General features: G+C 43.6%; 1 protein-coding gene across 5 annotated transcripts in view; it reads left to right on the plus strand.

The window, feature by feature from the left end:
• REXO1 (RNA exonuclease 1 homolog) overlaps nt 1-20,646 on the plus strand; it is a 55,873-nt gene that overhangs the window by 31,414 nt on the left and 3,813 nt on the right. For 2 of the 5 annotated variants that reach the window (XM_090026868.1, XM_090026869.1), the window contains exons 6-15: nt 1,637-1,774; nt 3,093-3,216; nt 4,653-4,766; nt 6,054-6,191; nt 8,844-8,957; nt 10,359-10,432; nt 15,088-15,198; nt 16,068-16,183; nt 16,829-16,967; nt 19,927-20,047. In XM_090026868.1, the coding sequence (XP_089882994.1) occupies nt 1,637-1,774; nt 3,093-3,216; nt 4,653-4,766; nt 6,054-6,191; nt 8,844-8,957; nt 10,359-10,432; nt 15,088-15,198; nt 16,068-16,183; nt 16,829-16,967; nt 19,927-20,047 (1,189 nt within the window). Of the gene's footprint in view, nt 1-1,636; nt 1,775-3,092; nt 3,217-4,652; nt 4,767-6,053; nt 6,192-8,843; nt 8,958-10,358; nt 10,433-15,087; nt 15,199-16,067; nt 16,184-16,828; nt 16,968-17,721; nt 20,048-20,646 lie in introns of those variants that run through there. The other 3 variants (XR_016439101.1, XR_016439103.1, XR_016439102.1) reach the window with 3 other exon arrangements.

A 20,646-nucleotide genomic window follows, 5' to 3' on the forward strand; every position in this document is an offset into this window, starting at 1 on the left:
GAAATGTATTGGAGATCTTTTCCAATTGTGATCTATCCTCTGGTGCCTGGACTTTGCTTGGGTTATTTTTGTAGATCTGTAGTTATTTGTGTTTTGTCATTCTCTGTGTTTGACTAGTGCTGCATATACTGTAGGCCTATTATGATCGACAAAAATGGTGTTTTTTAATAGTGGTAGCTGAAGGTAATAAGGTTTTCTACCCAAGGCAGCTTTTGGTGTTATCTAACATGAAATTTAAGCTGACATGGGCATAGTGGCATAGCTGTGTGAGTGGATATGTTTATTCTGGAATAAAGTAGCTAGTGTTTGGTTTAGCTTAACCGCTTTCCATGCAATATTAAGCTAAATTAAGAAAAGGTACACTAACTGAGCTCAGTCCAAAGCCTGACCCATGCATGTGACCCAGCTGCTGCTCCCAGGTTACTGCTGATGCCCTGGCTTTGTGGACTGAATTAAATTGCTTAGCACACCAGATTTGACCCATGGGCCATAGATTACTGAACCCTGTCCTAGGTTATATTGGGAAAACATTCCTGCCTAGATGAAGCTTTTACCTGCACTGTATCTAGAAGAGGTTTCAGTTGTGTTAAGAGAACGTGATTGAACCAATAAAGTTAGAGGGCATCCTTTTTGCCTATCAAGGTGGGACTGATAACATTGCAAAACATATGCCCTCATACTCGTTAGAACTGACATTGCTATGAATCTCTTCTTCCTTTGTAGTTTCTCTTGGTCCTAACAGGCACCATCTGGGCTGGTATGTTCCTGAATGTCTCTTGAACAGAGACTGACAAAATGATAAAATGAGTAAAAAATGTGGGTGGCAGGGACAGAGACCTTAAACCAGGTTATTTGTAACACTCGCTGGCATATAAAAGGAAACTAATTGGTAATACCTTAAGATAACATGCACAGGCTTTTGTTTTGGTTTTGGTTGGCAAATACCTGTTCAGAAACTTTACGGAGAAATTGAGCGTCAGTTATTTAAGATTAGAAATCCAAAATTGTAATTGACCCAAAGGAAATTACGATATTGGAGTTCAATGAAGTCATTACATTTACTAAAACCCCAGATTATAAATACAGAGCTTCAGTTAAGCTTGCCACAGCCACTTAGTGTTTGCCATCCTCCTTTTTGTTTCCCTTCTTTCCAGATGGAGTATCGAAAATGTGCGTGACTGAGCTATTGGTTTTTTATTTGGTGTCATGCATTCATATCTCCAATACAAAGGGTAAATCTTGGCACCACAGTAACCTTGACTCTTAATGTAAGTGCCATAGTTTTCATGATATGGGGTGTTTTTCTTTGAAGACAAACTAGCTGTACGTCTAACGTCACTGAGACTAATTGGCTGCAGTGTGTAACCGTAAGGCCTTATTCTTCATTTGCAACAAAACATCCTAAAAGCCCTAAAAACACCTGCTTTTTAGAATAGCAAGACTGCTGAGGGGGAGCAAAACAGTTGCAAGTGTTATTTTTGGGATTGAAAATGCCGCACGTTATGCCAGTGTTTGAACAATTTTTTCAGAAAGGAAGTCATGACACTATTAATAACACATGAGAAACATGAGCTACTCAAAGCAATTTATTTCTCAAACTTTTCCGAACCGTTTCTCCCTTTCTTTTTCTCTGTAGAGCACTACTCTAAAGAGGCCAGTTATTCCCACAGAGTTTGGTGCCAAAGTCCCAACCAACATTCGCCAAAGGTATCTCAATATCTTCATTGATGAGTGCCTGAAGTTCTGCTCTTCTGCACAGGAGGCATTTGACAAGGTCTGTATTGACACTTCAAAGCAAGAGCCAAACTTGAATTGAGGAATCTTGTTCTCCCCATCAGTCATTATCCTTTGAGATTGTTATATTTTCTAGTTGTACTCCCTTTCTCATCTGCTGCCAAAATATCGTGTAAAGAGGAGTGAAGTATGTTAAATAATGCCAGATTTGTAGGAATTGGAAAAGATTATAATACCGTGGAAGTTTCTTCCTCTTGAGATGCCTGAGCACACTTCTATTGAAATTCTTTCCAGGTACCTTAACCCATTTTATGAAAAAAGCAGTCAGTCAGCTCTAGACATTCACCCTAAGCTTTACACTGATCCTAGAGCATGTTGGGAAACACCTGCTGGAACATTAGCTGGTCAGTGTAGAGCAAAGCGATGCAGGCAGAGTCAGTAAAGCCCATAAGTCAAAAGGAAGTGCATGAATTTTAAGGAGCCTCTCATTAAATGGGGACAACACAGCATGGTTCTCTGCGGGTTCCCTTCAGTGCTTGTTACACAGGAAAACTCCAGACAACGTGCACTACATTAGTTTTGTACCAGATAAACTTGGGAACAGTTTTTCTTGTGCTGTCTGTCTCCCTTTCCTCGCTCCCTGTTTGATATGCTCCTATCGCACCCAACTCCAAACTGGTGCCTTCAAAGTGTTAGCCTGTGAGGGATTCCTTCATCCTCCTTTTCCATTCTGGAATGCCTCCCTTTTCATTTGTTTTTTTTTAATTTCCTTTGTACTTAGCACTCCAGAAACAGGCTGCTTTCTCTTAGAGGAGCCACAGGGCCATGCTTTATGAATCCAGCGGTCAAGAAGACAGTTTCAGATGAAAAGACTTCAGTGCTTTGGGGTTCAAAATGCATCTCTTCCATGATCTGATTGAGTGTTACTTCCTTTCAAGTGCAAGGAGGGCCCAAGGCTAGTTCCAGAACAGCAATCTTTTCCCTTTATATAAGTGTATTTATTTCTGAGATCCTCTGAAGCCATTTGGTAGGACAGTCACTTGGTGGCCACAGTTGAATTCTGTGTTTTAGAGAGCAGTAGTTAGCCATATTAATCTGAAGTCAAGCAGAGGTTATCTTACAGATTGCCTCTGCCAAAAATATAGAGTAGAAGCTTTCATGAACTCGGGTTCACTTCATCAGTTGTTTCTGCATCTGATGAAGAGAACTTGAATTCATAAAAGCTTCTGCTCTCTCTGTATCTTAGTTTATAAGGTGCATCTCTACCCTGCGATTTATTTAAGAACAGTGAGACTCCCATTTTAACTCAAAGCAAAATCATTAATGGCATAGGTCATGATAAACTACATTATTTGCAGGCTCTGTCTGAGGAGAAGGTGGCTTATGAGCGCAGTACCAGTCGGAACATCTACCTGAATGTAGCAGTGAATACGTTAAAGAAGCTCAGAAGCCTAGCACCCAATTCCCCATCTAGCGTAAACAGTACGTATTGCATTTGTGGTTTAAGAATCTAAAGCCGTGCTCGGATTAGGAGCAGGAGAGTGAAACCCATTGAAAAGCCAGACCAATTTCTCAGATGCATTATGCTGAAAGGCAGACGACTTCGGTTAGGTTTTTAGCCTTGCAAGCTTTAATAGACCTCCTCAAGAGGAAAGTCCAGCAATGCTTTGTTGGCTGTCGGTACCTAAATGGAGATAATGCCACATGGATTTTTTTAGCACAGGTTCTTTAAAATGAAAAGCCCTGCTAATGGAGTAACTTTCACATGATGCCTTCAAAGTGATAGACTCGTCCATCACCACAGAAATCTGTTACACACATTAAGCTTCAAGAGAGAAAAGAAGAGGGTTAAGACATTTCATTATTGGCTCTCGAGAGGGTACATTAAACAATCAATTTATGCTGTTCTTGTGAATTTTTTTCTGATCTCTTTCCTTTTCCTCCTCTGTCTTCATTACCTTCCCTACCATTAGTCAGAAGGCCTGAACTCGGGGAAGCTGGCCTTTGGAGACCTGCCAGATAATGATTAGTAAAAAGCACCTGTCCACCATTAGATAATGTGCCGTGCGTATTCCACGGTGCTGAAGTTTTTTTTAAAGTTTTTTGATGAAAGATTTGATATGGAAGTCTGGCCTGTAGGGATTTACCAGCAGAGCTGCATGCAGTGCAGTGGGTCTTGTCTTAAGCCTACTGGTTGGCCTTGGGGATGTCACAGTGGTGTTATTCTTTGAAACGCTACAGGGGTGACTTTTCCTTCTTTTCCCCACTTCCTGCTATGTTCAGTAATTTTCCAGAAAACAGGTTGGCCTTCCTGTCAACCATGCTGCAGTAGGTGGTTTTCTTCAGTGAATTGTTCCCCTTCTGCTCATGGGGAGATTCCACCAGATGCTGATGCCATGTGACCAAAATGGTTATACCCCTCCCTGTCCCATGTTCCCTCCCCCACTTCTTCTCAGCTGGGTATCTGCAGTCCGTAGTATCTCATGTGAGTGGACAAGCAGAATTTTTCTTTTTTTACTATCCAGCATGTGCCCTCCTGCCTTGTCTACAATGATGCGCAGCAGCATGCATCCCTAGTTAATGGGAATGAACTGTATAGACTTCCTGGCTTGCCCCTGGGAAAACCACAGCTGGGTGTTAGTATAGAAAGCAGGTTTCCTGTTGCAGATCAGGATGTGCCATAGACAACCTGGCTTTGAAAGCACCAAACACATGATTGTTTCTGGAACAGAGAGAAAATTGAAAGAGGTGAATTCAGCCCTCCTTTTTCTAGCTTGCCAAACTATTTGGACCCAAGCTTCCATCTGTGTGCAGTGCCCAAACACCAGGAATAACTTCTCTTACTCTAGAAAGGTGGCAGCTTTGTATTTGACTTTTTCTATTTCTGTTTCTCTTCTCTTCCTTCATCCTCACTGCAGAGACGAGCAACAAGAAAGTGGTTTCCCATGAAGCCGTACTAGGAGGGAAACTTGCTGCTAAGACCAGCTTTACGCTAAATCGGTCGGGGAGCTTGCGGGCAGAGGATTTAACGGGTAAGTATCTGTTTCAGTATCTCCCTACCTCAAGTCAGAGCTGCATAAACAGCAGAGAGGGATTAGGGCAGAACAACATCTTGCTGAACCTTGAGGCAATACAATTTCCATTTTCCATCTAAGCATTGTACCTTATCACTTACCACCTGTACACATTCTATGTAGGAGTGTTGTAGGCTTATTCACTAACATGGCAAGTTTGGTATCAACCTCTGGGTGCTGTGCACTATACTTGCCCTTATTCTCTGTCTCAAAGGTACACTGTGAATGTGGTGATTATCATTTTGATGCATCATCAAGAAGCAGTCAGAAGACTCCTAGTATATGTTTATATTTTCAGGTGCCCTGTATCCCTGATCTGCAGTTTTCTGACTTTTGGAGTTGCTTTTCCTTTCTTGCCCCAGAAGGTTTGCTTTATACAGGGCTACTGTGGCTCCATATGCTTAAGGGGCAATAGTCAACGTAACTATATTGCCATCTGTTCTGTAGGAATTGCTTTCAGATTTACCAGCTTTTTAGTAAAAAGTCACATTGTATACAAAGGATTGTGCCACAGGCATTATTGTTGGGTTGAATTGGTTGTTGGCACCTCGATTGCTGAAAGAGGTAGGCAGATTGTTGGGAGATCAGAGAAGAGACTCAAACTACTAAGGAGTGGAGGGATTGACATGTAAGGAAAGCATAAAAGGAGTTGTATAGCTCAGATAAACCACATCAAAGGGCGATGCAACAGTATTGGAAGAGTGTAAACACAAAGGAGTTATTGAGCACGCTACGAGGAGTTATAACTATCCATAATGGAATGAAATGAACAGCCCCCCTAGGCTGAATATCATGAAAAACCCCTGACAGTGAGATTTCAGACCACTGTAGGAAGTCTCACAAGGGACATGGTGGAAAACACATTCCTTGGTCCATTAATCATATCTATTAAAGCATTTAAAAACTGAAAATGCCAGGTGAAATGCTATAAAATAAGGCCCCGAGAAATTTCATTTTGGAATGCCTTAATAGTTCAGAGTCATGGTTTTTTCAGACTTAGGTGCCTAAAATTAGTTGTGGAATAATTTTAAAGCTCAGTCTGGGTGTTTAAGTCCTCAAATTTGAAAAATGTCGGCTGTTGAACCTGTTTCCTTAGACTAGTTTAGATACTGAACAGAAGATGGAAAAGCAGATTCAAGACTTTGGGATTTGATGAGCACGAGCTGATTTGTTACTGTCTAGACAACCGGTAACGTTTATGCTGCCTCAGTGGTGTAGCTTCAGCCTGTCCTTTGATACATCTAGGATCTGCCTTGTACAGAAGACTGAAGGAGTATCTTCTGACAGAGGATCAGTTGAAAGAAAATGGGTACCCAATGCCACATCCAGAGAAGGCGGGCCGTGCTATTGTTTTCACTGCAGAGGAGAAGAAAACAACTGACTGTAAGTTGTTCTGGGTATGTCAGTCAGCAAGGTTAGTTAGCCAAGGTACAGCCTGTTGGCTCAATCCCACGTTCAGCCACTCTCATCCCTTAACAAGGTGCAGTCTTCATACTGAAGATGAAGCTGGCTGCAAATGACGTCCTGTCTTTTTGCAGAACTATAGGATTTTAAGCATTCTTGTCCTTGGAAGATATTTTCAATACTGTATCTATGCTGTTTGGACCCACACAGCAGTTTCATATGTCTTGTATTAGGATCAAGCCACCGCCTGGAGTGGCGATCATAGATTTCTTCTAGGCTTATCATCAGGCCCTTAGAAGAAATGGTCGAGGCTGTTGCTCAGTTGCTTAATTCTGTGAGAGCATCTCTAGATACCAACACCCCCTGCCCCTGAGGTTGGCGTATGCTGGAGTCTGATTTTTTAATTAATCATTGGCTGCTATTCTCTTATTTTAATGCCGGCAGGGATTCACTTTAAAGTTTGGAAACAAATATTCAGATCTTCAGTACTGGGGGGCCTGCTCTGCACACCAGGACTTTCTAAAGCATCCTCAGAAAGGTGGCTAGTCAGGTTAGTCTGAAGTCAGGTGGAAGGTAGGGCAGGGACTCTAGCAGCTGATGGTGGTGCCTCACTAATAAACCTGCAGCATGATTTGGAGCAGTGTAGTTTTTAGTTCTGTCGCTTGGTGGCACTACTATATATACTTTTTAAGTGGAATGGAATAGTTGAAATGTGTACCCCACTCCAGGCTGGCTCCTGACCTGCTTATTTGACTTTTCCAAAACCTAGAGTCTGTTGGAAGGAATTAGACTTTTTAATTTAAAGAAAATGGAACAAGCTACTGTACTGTGCATTAAAAGTAAAATGCCTAGCCAGAGTGAAAAACAAAATTGCATCTCTACTGTTTTGGGGCAAAAGTAGGTCTTGAGTCAGTCATTCGCTGACTAATGTGTGTTAAGCGCTCATTCATGTTAACACCCTGTGCCCACATTTGTACTATGGCTGTTGAAGCGACCTCCACCACAGCTATATTGTATTATTGTTGTCATATACTCTGTTTGGTCAGCTCTGACCTGAGGGCCCTAGCAGTCACTTGCCTGCATGCAAGCTTGGGGTCTTATTTCCAGTTCTCTCCCTTCGTTTTGAGGCTGTTTAGTAACCCATACCATTGAAAACAGATGGCTATATGTAGTTGCAACAGTTCTGTGTGAAAATACACATTAGGTAAAAATTATATGTGCTAACGTTGCACAGCATTATCACCTAAATGATAATGTCCTTTTGAGCTAATTGTTCAGGCCAAAACATGAAGAATAGTCTAGAAACACGGTCATCAACTTCCCTGCTTTGGTTTTGGCATGTGCCTCATGTTCAGTTAATAATGAATAATAGAAACCACCATACACACCATCCTGGTTTGGGATGTGCTTTCTTTTATGTGATTCATAGAGTGTAGCTATTAACAGTCTTATAATACACTTTACAATGAGTTGGGGGTGATGGAAAGGGGATCTGGCCAGGTTCAAGCAGCATAATACACATTACGCTTACCTTAAACACCCAGCAAATTTTTATACTGTGTAGTTTGTGGTGTGCTGCTGAAGTGACAGGTTTCACTCCAAAGAGTGTAGCATTTCCAGGTAGTGGTAAAACTGCTCTATAGTACGTGCAGTAGGAAACACCACAGCTGAGACCTGAGTTCTTGTTCCCAGTCTAATCCCTTTCTTCCTTCCACTCCCTTATTTGTTTCAAAGGGCTTGAGGAAAATGGCTGTTCTGCAGTATTCAACATATAGGGCCCTTTTAGTCCACTTTGGGAATGTTAAGCCAAACCACACACAGGAATAATAAGAGTGCTCACACAGGAAGCTAATGTGAATTTAAAATGTATTCCATAATAGCTTAACTTTGTAGGTAAGACTATATAAGTTTCTCAAAAATACTCCTCTCAATTTAAAATGTGGCTTTAGCCCAAGGTGAGTTTTTAGTAAGTTTTGACCCCATTTTCCCATTTGAATGAAGATTTGAGCAGGATGGGAGAGCTAATCTTATTTTTCCCTATTTATTTTAACTTTGGACTTTGCCCTTTGATTACTGATAAAGCTGCAATAGAGAAGGTTTGAACAAAACTTGTTTTATAGTTGTAACAGACAAAAATAAGCAGTGTTTGAAGAAAATCAGTGCAGCATTTGTAAAGCTTTGGACACTTCGATGTCACAGTACTTGTGTGTGCTTCTAATACCACCTTCATTCTGTCATACCCTGTTGCCAAAGTGGTTTTGAACTTTTTGGCACATGCCAGTAGGTTTATTTTTTAGGTGATGTTAAGTGCATATGGCCATCTAAGTGCAGGTCATTGTACTGAAGTGACAACAGTTCTCAGTCTTTTTTTTTTCTCCTTTGATATTGAGGAAATTTAAAATTTCATAGTTTGTAGGGTCGGAAGGGACCTGAGCAGATCATTGAGTCCGAAAATTGATTATTAATACAATCTTAACACATTTTTTCAGTCATGTACAGTTCAGGAAGATTAGCTAGTACTTCACCAAAGTATTTCTTTTGGGCAGAGCAAATTTAACCTGTTTGTCTTATCTTATTAACTGGGCGAATTGCAAAATTTCCAGTAAGCTGTTTCGTTGTACTTTTGATCAGCTTCGTGCAGGATATGTTGCCGCTGTGGTACCGAATACATGGTCTCCGCATCGGGGAACTGCATTCGCAAAGAGGAGTGTCTCCATCACTGGGGAAGGTTACGCAAGCAGAAAGGTATGGACCCTTCCATGACTTCCCAGCAAATTGGTGAACATGCTTTTGGCATTTGATACCCGATCCATATCAAGCTTCAGTTGTAACAGAGAGCAGGTACTTTTTGAGCTGTTTTTTGGTGCCATTATTTGGTTGTGGGATTCATGAAGATTGTGTGCAGCAGCTTCAAATTGGCAGTACATAAGCTTGCCACTTGGTGGTGTGACACATTACAAAATAAGTAGTCTAAAGTTTGCGAACGGTGGTGTTGGGAAGTGGTGTCATGCAGGAAACACCCATTTGCTGCAGTGGTAAAAACACATGCACACACATGCACACACACGAGCGCACGCATGCACACCCCCCCACCCCCAGCCCCTCTTCAGTCTTCTCTTGTACCGCTTATTCTGTTAGGTCAATGGCTTCTGAGCTTGCAAAAATTGGGTCAGGTGACTTCAAACATGATTACACTCTGGAGTCGTAGTGACTCATTGAGCTCTTCACTGTCAGCGAAGTGATCGTGACTGCACTTGATTTTCTCTTCAAGATGGTTGGCACTTGAACCACTATAATTTCCTTTCTAAAAATGAGGCATGACATAGTCTATAGCGGGGCAGGCAATTATTTTGGGGAGAGGACCGCTTACTGAGTTTCAGCAAGCCATCGAGGGCCGTGTGACAGGCAGCCCGGGGCAGATTAATACTAATTTTCTAAATTTTTTAGTGGCTCTGTGGGCTGGATAGAATGGCCTGGCGGGCCGCATCTGGCCCCTAGGCCGCATTTTGCCCACCCCTGGTCTAGAAGGTGCACTAACTGGGTCCTGTGCTATAATTACGGGCAGAGATTGTCACCATTAAAAGGCAGATCAGTATGTGAAAGTATGACTTGGTTGAGATGCGTATTGTCTGTAGCTCCCAGACATCCCAGCTGGGATTGGGATCTTTGTTAGGCACTGTACCAATAATACGAAGTCATAGTTCCTGGCCAGCGAAGTTTATATTAAATTTGAATTATTTCCCAGTGAGGCATCTCCCTAATTTGTATCTTCCCTTTAGCTTTGAAAATAACCCGTACGCAGAGTGAATTTACATTACTGAAAAACCTTCATCATCCACATATCTGTTTATCAAGCTTGTTTGCTAACTAGAATTGTAACAGGCCTCCAGAATGTATCTGGTACCCTGCTAGTTAGCCTGTTTTAGAGCGGTTGGGAGGGAATTGCTTGAACGCCGTAGACTCTGAGGCTTTAATCCTCAGGCTTTTTTTTTCTTTTAGCTGTTATGGAAATGTTAGCATGTAATCCTGAAAGTATTCCATTGCATTGCCTCTCTGAAGCAGCTCTATGATTGTGAACTCAGTCTTATTCTCCAGCTGACAAGGCTCCTGTCTCCACTGTTTGACTCTTGTCTCTTACTGTGTCAGTGCCAGGTGGATGGGAGACTCATTATAGCTGTTGTTCAGGAGCTGTGGGTTCACCAGGATGCCAGGTTGCTAAAGTAAGTTATCAAGAGAGATTTCTTTTCAATGGCAATTTTCCCTCTTCCCCTCGTGGTTTGTCACTCTCTCCTCTTGTGCAAGGTTTACATTGTAATTGCTTTTCCCAGGGAGGCATCTGTAGCATGTTCACCTTTATTAACCGGTAGGAAATATTATTTTAATTGTATCATCACATCAGTGAGAATTCTGCATCACAGTTACCTTGTGACAGCTTCAAAGTTACTCTGGGCAATCTCTCCTGGACTAAGCCCCGACAGAAGTTCTGATCTAGTCTCCTTTTGGGATGTGCTAAAACTGAGATAAAGAGGAAGGTGCATTTAAGCTTCTATTAAACAGTACTTGGAAACGGGTGCACACACATACAGAGTGTAAAGGGAGCTTTCTATGTTCCTTTCTCTGCAAGCCCACAAAGGTTTCAGGGGAGTATACGTCTCCCTGTATATCTTTGCTAGGGACTGTCACTACACTTGCTTGCTGTGATGGGCAGTGTTATGGAGTAAGACCTCTTGGAGAAATGTTAAATGTCATGGCTGGGCCCCAACTGTACATGACATGTATTATGCAATTAACTGGTTAATTGTGCAATGAATTTAGTATCGCTACACGTGCAAAGTAACTATCATGCCATAAAAAGTTCCATCCAGCCATCACATTAGAGTTCGAAAATGTGCAACAACTTTATAGCTGGTTTCTATCCAGCTTTAATTTGCACATATAGAAGGTATGCCCCCATGCCTTGGAGCCCTCTCAGCTGATGGGACTCCCAGCTGCAGGAGTGCATGGGATGTTGCCATGGGTGCCATCCTTGTCAGCTGAGGAGACTTGTAGCTGTGGCAGTGCCTGGTACATTCAGGTAAAGGCATGATAGTACCTGATGCTGAATCACACCACCATGCCTCCTGCCCTGCATGTGTGGCATGGCAGGAAATGTGACTGTGCATCAGATCCTATCACACCATTTCCTGAACATCTAGAGGGGCCCTTGGGCAGGGGGTGGTCTTGGAACCCACAGGTGCTGTTTGTGCGGGAGGAACAAGATGCAAGAATTGAGCTCTAGCTTTCAGAGAGAGCAAAGTGCTGTTTCCAGATGTTTAGTTCATTTAGATCACTGGCAGATTGTCTTCCCCCAGTCCCCACATGCACCGTACACATAGAATCTCAGCCCTGGCCCATAGTACCTATCTTGGGGAAGGAATGAGGATGGGTTTATAGAAACATAATTTCTCTGCCTGATTCTGTACTGCTATTTTGGGCCATATACAGAGGCAAGCACGCGTTTCCGTAGGCATAGTTTAGGGTTGGGAGAGGGAAAATGCTGGTGTCTAGTGGCCAGTCTTTGCAACCATCTGCTTCATCCCATGTAAGATAAACCTGCTGCTTGTCTGTGGGTGTACTTTTAGCGAAAGGCAAGTTTGGTCTCTTACTTTGAAATGGTTGAAGTATCATGCAGTAGAAAGGGTGTTAGACTATTACAATAGCATAACTAGGGTGTGGCAGCCAAGGCAGCTGCCCTGGACGCTGACTGAGGATGGGGAGAGAAGTGAGGGATAGCCAGAAAACTGCTCTTGTAGCCATGCAGTTATGTCGTGTGGCAGCAGCCAGAAGCTGCCCTGCTCTGGGCGCCTGGCTGCATAATTGCGCTTCTATTACAGCTCACTCACCTGTAGTATTAAAGCCTAATCTGTTACAATGTGGGGCACTGCTGCATCTTAATTGTTTGCTTTATGCAAACCAGCAAGTTTTCTTTGCTGTGCTCTTCAAACCTCAGCTGGCTTTGATTAGCATGCACTTGTGCACCTTCTTCAGCTTTTGAGCTTTTCACACCTTGTCACCCGGCCAAATACTAGATGTAATTTAATTTCTTGTTGGGGCAAAGAGGATTAGGGAAGAGAAGTATAAGGCAATGGTATATGGCAGTGGTCTTATACTGGGGTCATGTTTGTGGGCATGAAGGTGGCAAGGTAAGGATGGAAGCTAAGCTAAGCAGAGACCTACCAATTAATCGAGGCCAGCAGAACTGGGTGGATATACCCAAGTAATCATTTTAGTGTTTTCTGTTGACTTCGTAATAGCTGGGCTAAAACTTTTTGACCTTAGAGCTATAGTTCAAAATAAATTTATTGTTACTTGGACAAGAATTGGAAAGAATTTCTGAAGTGCAGAAGAAGTTGTAGATGTTGCGTGGAAGGCAACAATAGTTCTTGAAGCCTCATGTTGTCCCTTTTCTCCCCCCCCATATGTGATCTGATTTTGAAGTGGGGGAACTTTATTTGCAGTTGCTTGATTTCCTTGCACAACTGTACATTACCATTTCACATTTGTTTAACATTTTAAACCAGTGAGGTTTGAGGTTATTCATAACACATCCAGCTATAATAGGGAGGGCATGGAGTAGCTATCCATGCATGGGACAAGAGTATATTGCATGGAAAAAATCTGAGGGATGATCTGAACCGGGGGTCTCCCAACTTCTGAGCAGCTGAAAGCTGCACACTAGGAGTGTGCAAAGTGGGCCCTATTCAATTCTGATTCTCATTTAGCCCGAATCAGGGGATAGTGATTCATTTTGGATCACTATCCCTGATTCAATTCAGCTGAATCCAAATCTGAAGATTCGATGCTGATTCAGAGAGTCAGCGATTCGGACATAGATGCAGCTTTGAAAGTTTTTTCTACATACCTGGAGGTAGCAGGCGTGGCCCATGAATGCTGTGGTGGTGGGGCGCATGGAGTGTACCACAGGAGTGTGAGTGGCCTCTCTGTATGCTCAGTGGTGAACCCCAAAGTGGACCCCCGCACCTCCCTGGCTAGGCAGTCAGCCTCAGGAGGCACCACTCGCTGAGCTGGAGGGGCGTGGGGAGGCCCCCCAGCATGCTTCCCAGCAGACCTGGAAGTGCTTCTAGTCCATTTCCAGGTCTGCTGGCGAGCGCGCTGGGGGCCCCCCCGCACTTCGGTGGGATGCTCCATGTGCCCCAGCATCGCAGCATTCACAAGTCCCAGCTATCTAGAGGTATGTAGAAAAAACACTTAAAGCTGTGTCTATGTCTGAATCTCCAAATCTTTCTGAATCTCTCGAAATCGATTTGGAGGGTTCCAGTTTGATTCGGAGAGATTAAAGGGTCATTTGTTTCGATTCCACTGAATCAGGCCGAATCTCTGCTGAATCAAATCGGGGACCCTACTGCACACCACGTGGACTCCCCAGCACCTTTGGGCGATGCCACATGAAGCAGAACCCAGAGGAGCAAGGGGGAGCCTGGAGACTCCAGCAGCAGGGGCAGTGTTGGGGACGTGCATCTGGGTGGTCATCCTAAGCCATGAGTTAACCTCTGGTGGGCTGCATGTGGCTCGTGGGCCACGAGTTGGACAGCCGTGATATAAACCTTGAAGCTGCAGCTTGAAGTTTGGTGTGGAATTTGCAGGTGCAAGTTTTCTCGGGTAGAAAGAGAGTGTTACTTGAGATCCCTCCCTACTTGCACCTGTTCCAGAACGTGCATCGTGTCACTTGGATGTGCGCATTGGCAGAGATGCATTGTTAGATGTGCTGATCAAAATGTTCCGGGGGGTGTAGAGTTGTGGCTGCCCCCCGGTCCTCTTTGCTATCCTGGTAAAAATCCTTTGAAGCAATAGATAGGGACCTACTGAAATCTGCGGGTAGGCGGGAAAAAAAACTTACTGAAAATTAAACTGCTGGTGCCCCAGAGGGAACACTGCCGTCCTCACAGCACTGCAGCAGCATGCTGGGGCGGGATGGGAGTGGGGGCTCCTGGCAAGATGGTTCCCCCCCCCGGTGCCTTTCAATGCTCATTGGCTATGAGGGCTCCCTGATATGTGGCCCTACCGATCTCTACCAATTGCGGATGAGGAGTGGGGCCACATTATGGACAGCCCTTGCAACCAGTCAGTGGTGAGGGGCAGGGCTGTGTGACAGGCAGCTGTCATGACCAATCATTGGCAAGGGGTGGAGCTACCAGGACCTCTTGGCCAATCAGAGGTATGGGGGGGGACACCACACTTCACCCACAAAATAGCTGCTGGGCCCTGTGTTCTGCCCATGAAATTGGCGGGCATCTGTGTCAAATTGGGCAGGTTCCTAGTAATAGAGCAGTGCATAGTGCTGCAGAATACCTGCATTTTTCCAATGTGCCAATGCCCAATGATACAGAAGCATACGGGTGCTCGTGGGCCCTCATTGTTGCATTAGAAAGTGTTCTTGTGTGTTTTTCTTAGATTCATAGATTGTCAGGGGCTGGAAAGGACCTTGCAGATCCATCAGGTCCAGCCTCCCGGCTCTAGGCAGGAAGACAACTAGGGATAGGTGACTCCAGTGAGGTGACTGTCCTGTCTCCTCTTGAAAACCTCCAGGGTAGGTGTCTGTACCACCTCTGGAGGGAGTGTATTACACATTCTGGACACACTGACTGTTTGAATTTATTGCTTTATAACCCTGAAACTGGATACCAGTCTGATGGAAACCTTTATCCAATAATCCTATTCCTAGATGTTGGCAATGTAAAGAGCATGTCTCATTTGAATCTGAGATTTGATGACTACCACTTTAGAAAGTAAATTTTGTGGGTCTCATTTCTGCCTTGTGTATGGATATCAAGCAGACTCTTTTGTCTAACTTGTGCTTGTGTTTTTCTTTCCAAAGCAACATGTCCAGGATGGGCGGAAGGAGAGCCTTGACGGTTTTGTGAAGACTTTTGAGAAGTTGCCTGCTACTGATGGCTATCCAGGAATCTTTGCATTAGACTGTGAAATGGTGGGTGTCTGGGACCAAGAGTCCAAATACCAAACAGGAAATACACATATGAAGTAAGACTGGCAGCAGGTGTTATAGGGTACCTCACAGTAGTATCCTGAAGGAGACGTTTGTTTCCTCTCAGTAGCCTCCCTCCAAAACCTGGAAAGCTTCTACAGGGGAAAAGCTGTTCCTAGTAACTTATTCGGTAGCATTTGGCATCCTCTTTGTTGGGGGTCTTAGCCATCAGCAGTAGGCATGGCATGTTCTGGCCTCTTGTCACAGTGAGCTGTCTGATCCTGCCCTTTGAGAAGGGTTGTGATGTAACTGTTTAGTAAAAGCACACCTCTTCAGGATGGCAATGCAGCAGGTTTATTTAACATGAGGGTTATACACTGTAGGTGACTTCTGTGGAACTTTTCTTAATACCAACCTTGCTGCTTTGAATGGTTAACTTCCCCTTCTCTCTTCTACACTGAGCTCTAGAGAGCAGATAGTCAAATTCCTCATCTGTAGGCCACGCTATAGGACAATGCATCCTAGAAACTCAGCGGAAATTCTTTCACTGCCATGTTTAGCTTTGAATTGGATTATTTGTTAGACTGCTTTGATACCTGGCCACAGGATGTTTTAACCTTGTACTGAATGGCTGGAGACATTTTAGTTGCTATTAGTATTTAAGGTGATAAACATCCTTGAAAAACAGCAGTTAAATTGGCTAATGGGCGCCAGTGTTTTATAGCCAGCTTTGCTGCCAGCATCCAGAAGATCTGCTGCCTTGAGGAATATAGGAGGTCATGTAAATAATGAGAGATGGACTTCACATTCCATGCTCATGCCAGCAAAGTAAGCCTTTCTTCCTGCTCTGTTGTCGTGTTTGGTTTTGACAGTGTTACACCAAGCAAGGGCTGGAGTTGACGAGAATAACTGTGATCAACTCTGACCTGAAAGTGGTCTATGACACCTTTGTCAAACCTGACAACAAAGTGGTGGACTACAACACCAGGTAAGAATAGCTTTTTTCCTGGGTGGCTGGAGTATGGCCAGAGCCATTAAGGTGTTATTTCACTTTGCTTATTGGGGAGATTTTTAAATAAAAAAGGGCAGGTTGTCTTTATGGCTGCCCTCCCTTAGCCTGTTAGCACTGCTTCTTGGTTTGCTGGCTAAGTGATAATGGGGTACTAATGGGGTACCCTGGCCTTTCCTTACCAGCAGCTGCATTTGCCACATCTCTAGCTAATAGATGGCTATTAGAATTTGAAGCCTGAAAAAACCTTCTACTGCAAATTTGGTAGCCTTCCTGTGTGGAGGGCATAAAGGGTTCCCTTTGAGTCTAGGAATTTTTTTGCTATGCTAAATACTGTACTAGCTGCTCAAGTGTAGCTTTCAGTGGTTCATATTGTAATGGAGAAGCAGTCCTACTAAAGTGTTCCAGCACACAGAAGCATTAATAGGTGGAAACATAACATGGTGTGCAAGCCGCCTTTTGATGCTCTAAATAGTAACGATTGGGTTTGCCTGCTAATAGCTTTGTCTTCAGTGTGACCTCTGATAATATAAAGCGTTCCTTGCCCTAAGTGCTATGGAGTGTCTGTTAAGTGCGGAAGGCTTTTCTCTCTACTGAAGAAAATGCCCTTTTTTTGCATGGCAGGTTTTCAGGCGTGACGGAAGAGGACCTGGCGAACACAAGCATTACTCTCCGGGATGTCCAGGCTGTTCTACTGAACATGTTTAGTGCAGACACTATTTTGATAGGGCACAGCTTGGAAAGTGACTTATTTGCACTAAAGGTAACAAACCCATTCCGTCCCACCCTTTCCTTTAATCTGAATTTACAGCTTCATCTGATTTTTCTTTCCTACCACTGTATGCCTAATCTGTCTTGTTTTTTTTTTTTTTAAATAAATGTGGAGATAGGTTGGAATTTTTTTCTTTGAGTGCAAAAGATTGCACTGGATCCTTGTCTGAATAGCTTGAGGTTGATGAATGGTTCAGCAGGTATAAGAGGGATAGGAGCAGCTTCTCGCATGACTCCTGACTTGTAATAAATGATATCTTTTAATTCCCCACCAAATGGATTTGTCTTGAGGTTGATTTATCTTGAGGCAATTTTGGAGTGTAGTCTAATGAGTTAGAATACAAAGCCAAATGATTGTTGATATTCTCCAAAAGTCATTTGCCACTAAGTCCCTGTGTGAAGTGTAATTTGGAAGGTGTCACTTGTAAAAAAAAAAAAAAAAAAAAAAAAAAAAAAATACCTACCATTGCCTTTGACACTGAATGGTGTCTTCAGTGTACTCAGCAGAGAAAACAGGGATTGTGGGAACCATGCAAGAGGACCATCACCTTACCTATAGAGGTCTGCAATGTAACCACCCTGGAGGTCATCTGGGTCTGTCCCTTTAAACCAAGAGTGAATTTTTTGACCAAAAATGGGTGTGTGTCTGGAGAAGACTAGAAGTTAGGGTTTTGGGGCTCTGTCTCCACGTTTCTGTTGATTTGCTGTGCAACTGTAAGTAAGCCATTTTAATCTGCTTATCCTAGGTGCTTTAACTGACCTGAAGAACGGGGAACTTGATGCCAGAAGGCTGGCCCAACAACTTTTACCAGCTGTACAGTTAATTCAGTAAAAGATATCACAAAAGGTCCTTGCCTTCTCTGGCCCTCATTATCCTAGTGTCTGGATGCCCCAGTGTCTTTAATGTATTTCTCCTTGGACACCCCCTATTATCTCTATTGCATAAATGGGAGACAGAGAGAGGCTTGTCCAAGGACACAGAGGAAGTCTGGCAGGGCAGCAGTTGAACTTCAGTCCAACCTGCAATTCAGTTCCATTCTTCACACTTTCTTTATTTATGTTACTTTATTTGATAAAGAGGTAACCAGAGGGGTGCTGGGAATCATTAGCATGTTAATATCTTGAAAATGCTTTGCCCTCCTATAGCAGCCTCCGTTCCAGGATCTCAAGGAATTAATAATCATAATAAAAAAATTATTTACTGTTTCGTCAGCACAATATGACTGTTCTGGCCCCTTAAAGTCATTATTTTCTTTTAACATCACAGAAGCTGCCAAGAGAACTAACCCAAAAGCAATATAGCAAAGCATTATGGTCAGCACAGACAGTGTAAAGTCATAATCTCCGAAGGCTGTGGCAGTAAAGACGACATCGTGCTAATGGCTATGGCAAGCTTCAAATAGCAGTAGCGTTTCAGTCTTATATTTAAAGCTATATTATCCTGTTTTTTCAGTCTCCCTGATCTACATCAGTAATTATCGTTCTTCTTGGGCTGATGCCAGGCGAGTCTGCACTGGAGAGGAGATTATCTATAATGCTTGGCAGTTTTACACTTCAAAGAGCGCAGCAGGTTGTTTCGATTAAGCTGCAGCTGTTCTATAGCATTTACATAGCTCAGCTAGGAAACTATTAACAAGTTAGTTGCAAGTTGTCATGCAACATTAGCTGATACCTAGGAGAAGTAGGGGACAGATGGGAGGCTGACAAGTCAGAAGTCCTGCCTGAGTCCATCCTGTGTCATGGGACTGCCCCTATGGCCAGTTGCACAAATTAACCTCCATCTCAGGGCTGTCAAGTGCATAGCAAATGTAAGCCCGTACTGTTCTAAATGCACTTGGGTCAGAGCATGACAGATCATGCTGGACTGAACCTCTTGACTATCTACTCATTATCCTGTCTCCAGCAGTGCCTAGTACTGGAGGGTGAATCCCTTGCTACCATTCTGTGCCTAACAAATGAGCATTATTGCATGCGACTAGGAGGCAACTCTCTTACCTTCATGTTGATTTGTTTGCAACCTGAAGCATAAGATCTATTTACCCTGTTTCATCCAACATTAACTACAGACGATCGTTGTCTTTGGTCAGGCTGGAGCTGTTGCAGAAATCAGAAATTTGGGAAAAGTCCAGGAATGCTGTGATGCAACGTGCCATTCAGTCAGAGAGGGGAATTCATAAGACCATGAGAAATATAGTTCAGTAAGTGATGTTGGCCTATAGGGAAGGATGGGGACATCAGTTCTCCAAATTGCAGTTTTTATGAGGCAGTGTACTACAATAGTGAAAGGTACTTAGGAAGGTCATTGTTGAACTGTTGTAAGGATCTTTGATATTTCCTCTAATCTTCCTTTTCTCAAGGCCCATCTACTGTTTGTACCCTAGTGATCACTAAAAATGACTAGGCTAAAATCATTGCCTTAGCGTAGGAAAAAAAACAACCCTCTTTCCACCCATGTTCTCTCTGCGAATGGGTATGGTAATTCATTTTAGTTTAAAGTGCCAGTGATTCTCTTTCAAAGAGCCAGTGACATCTTAGAAACCAATGGACCTGTATATCAAAGAGACAAAATCTGTTTTCATGGAGTTGTGGCATGTCATGGGTTAAATACTCTTGCATTTCATGTCAGATCATTAGCATGGTGGGCCCAGCTCTAAATGGACTAGCCAGTCTGTTCTTATGGTGGAGTTTTGTTGTCTGTAGGGAAACTGGATTTAAGCAGCTTTTAATTTTTGTGGCGATTTATGCATTTTTCTTTGAACAGGTGTGTTGCAAAGCACAGAACTGGGAGCAGGTGTGTGTGTACTGGGAAGGGGTAACCTGTAAAACTGGCTTGTTGGGAGCTTTGTGGTGATGTCACTTAAGGAGCTGAAGGCTGAGCAAAGTGCTGCTTTAATCCTTGGTCATGGCACTTACAGGAGGGCAAACAACCGCATATTTTTCCCCCTCTCCAGTTTATCCATTGCACAGTGGTGGATACATCGGTTGTCTTTCCCCACCGACTGGGCATGCCTTACAAACGAGCGCTCCGGACGCTGATGGCAGACTACCTCAAGCGCATCATCCAGGACAATGGTGAGACTGCAGGGTGGGGAGGATGTGATAGGTGGAATTAGCCAGGAAATCAAGGCTAAGTGCCAGGTCTCTTTGTTTCTGCCTATCCCTCTGCCCTTCTGCTCCACCCATGCTTTCTTTTGCCTGATATTTGACAGTAGTATCTGCATTTGGGCCTCTGTTTTGGTAACTGCTGTACAAACTCTTAGTTGAAGTCCCTGCTTACAGACATTTCCAAAGGCTTCAGGCTAGTGATAACTATTGAGAGGTATAGCAAACTGGCATCGCTGCTGACCTAGGGAGATTGGATGACACTCCATTCTGTTGAAGGTGGGTCCCTGCTGGTCTGAGAGCAGAAATGCCCAGGACCAGCACCATCTGAGCTGTGTTTGTGCCTTTCCTGGGAGACAGCCCCTGAGGCCTGTGTGTGAAACCTGGTGCCTGGCGTAGCAGGCAGCAGGGGTCTGCTTGACTTAATGCAGAACTGGCACCCCACAGCTTGGTTTCTCTGCAACATCCTTGATGCCACAGCCTGTGTGGGGATGATTTGTAATGATGCTTGTGGGGTAACAGCAGGGAATTCTGAGTCTGCAAACTCACTATTCCCCTTTCTACTGTCC

The sequence above is a fragment of the Crocodylus siamensis genome, chromosome 14, assembly GCF_052110815.1.
Source record: "Crocodylus siamensis isolate JL-2025a chromosome 14, ASM5211081v1, whole genome shotgun sequence".
NCBI lineage: Eukaryota > Metazoa > Chordata > Crocodylia > Crocodylidae > Crocodylus > Crocodylus siamensis.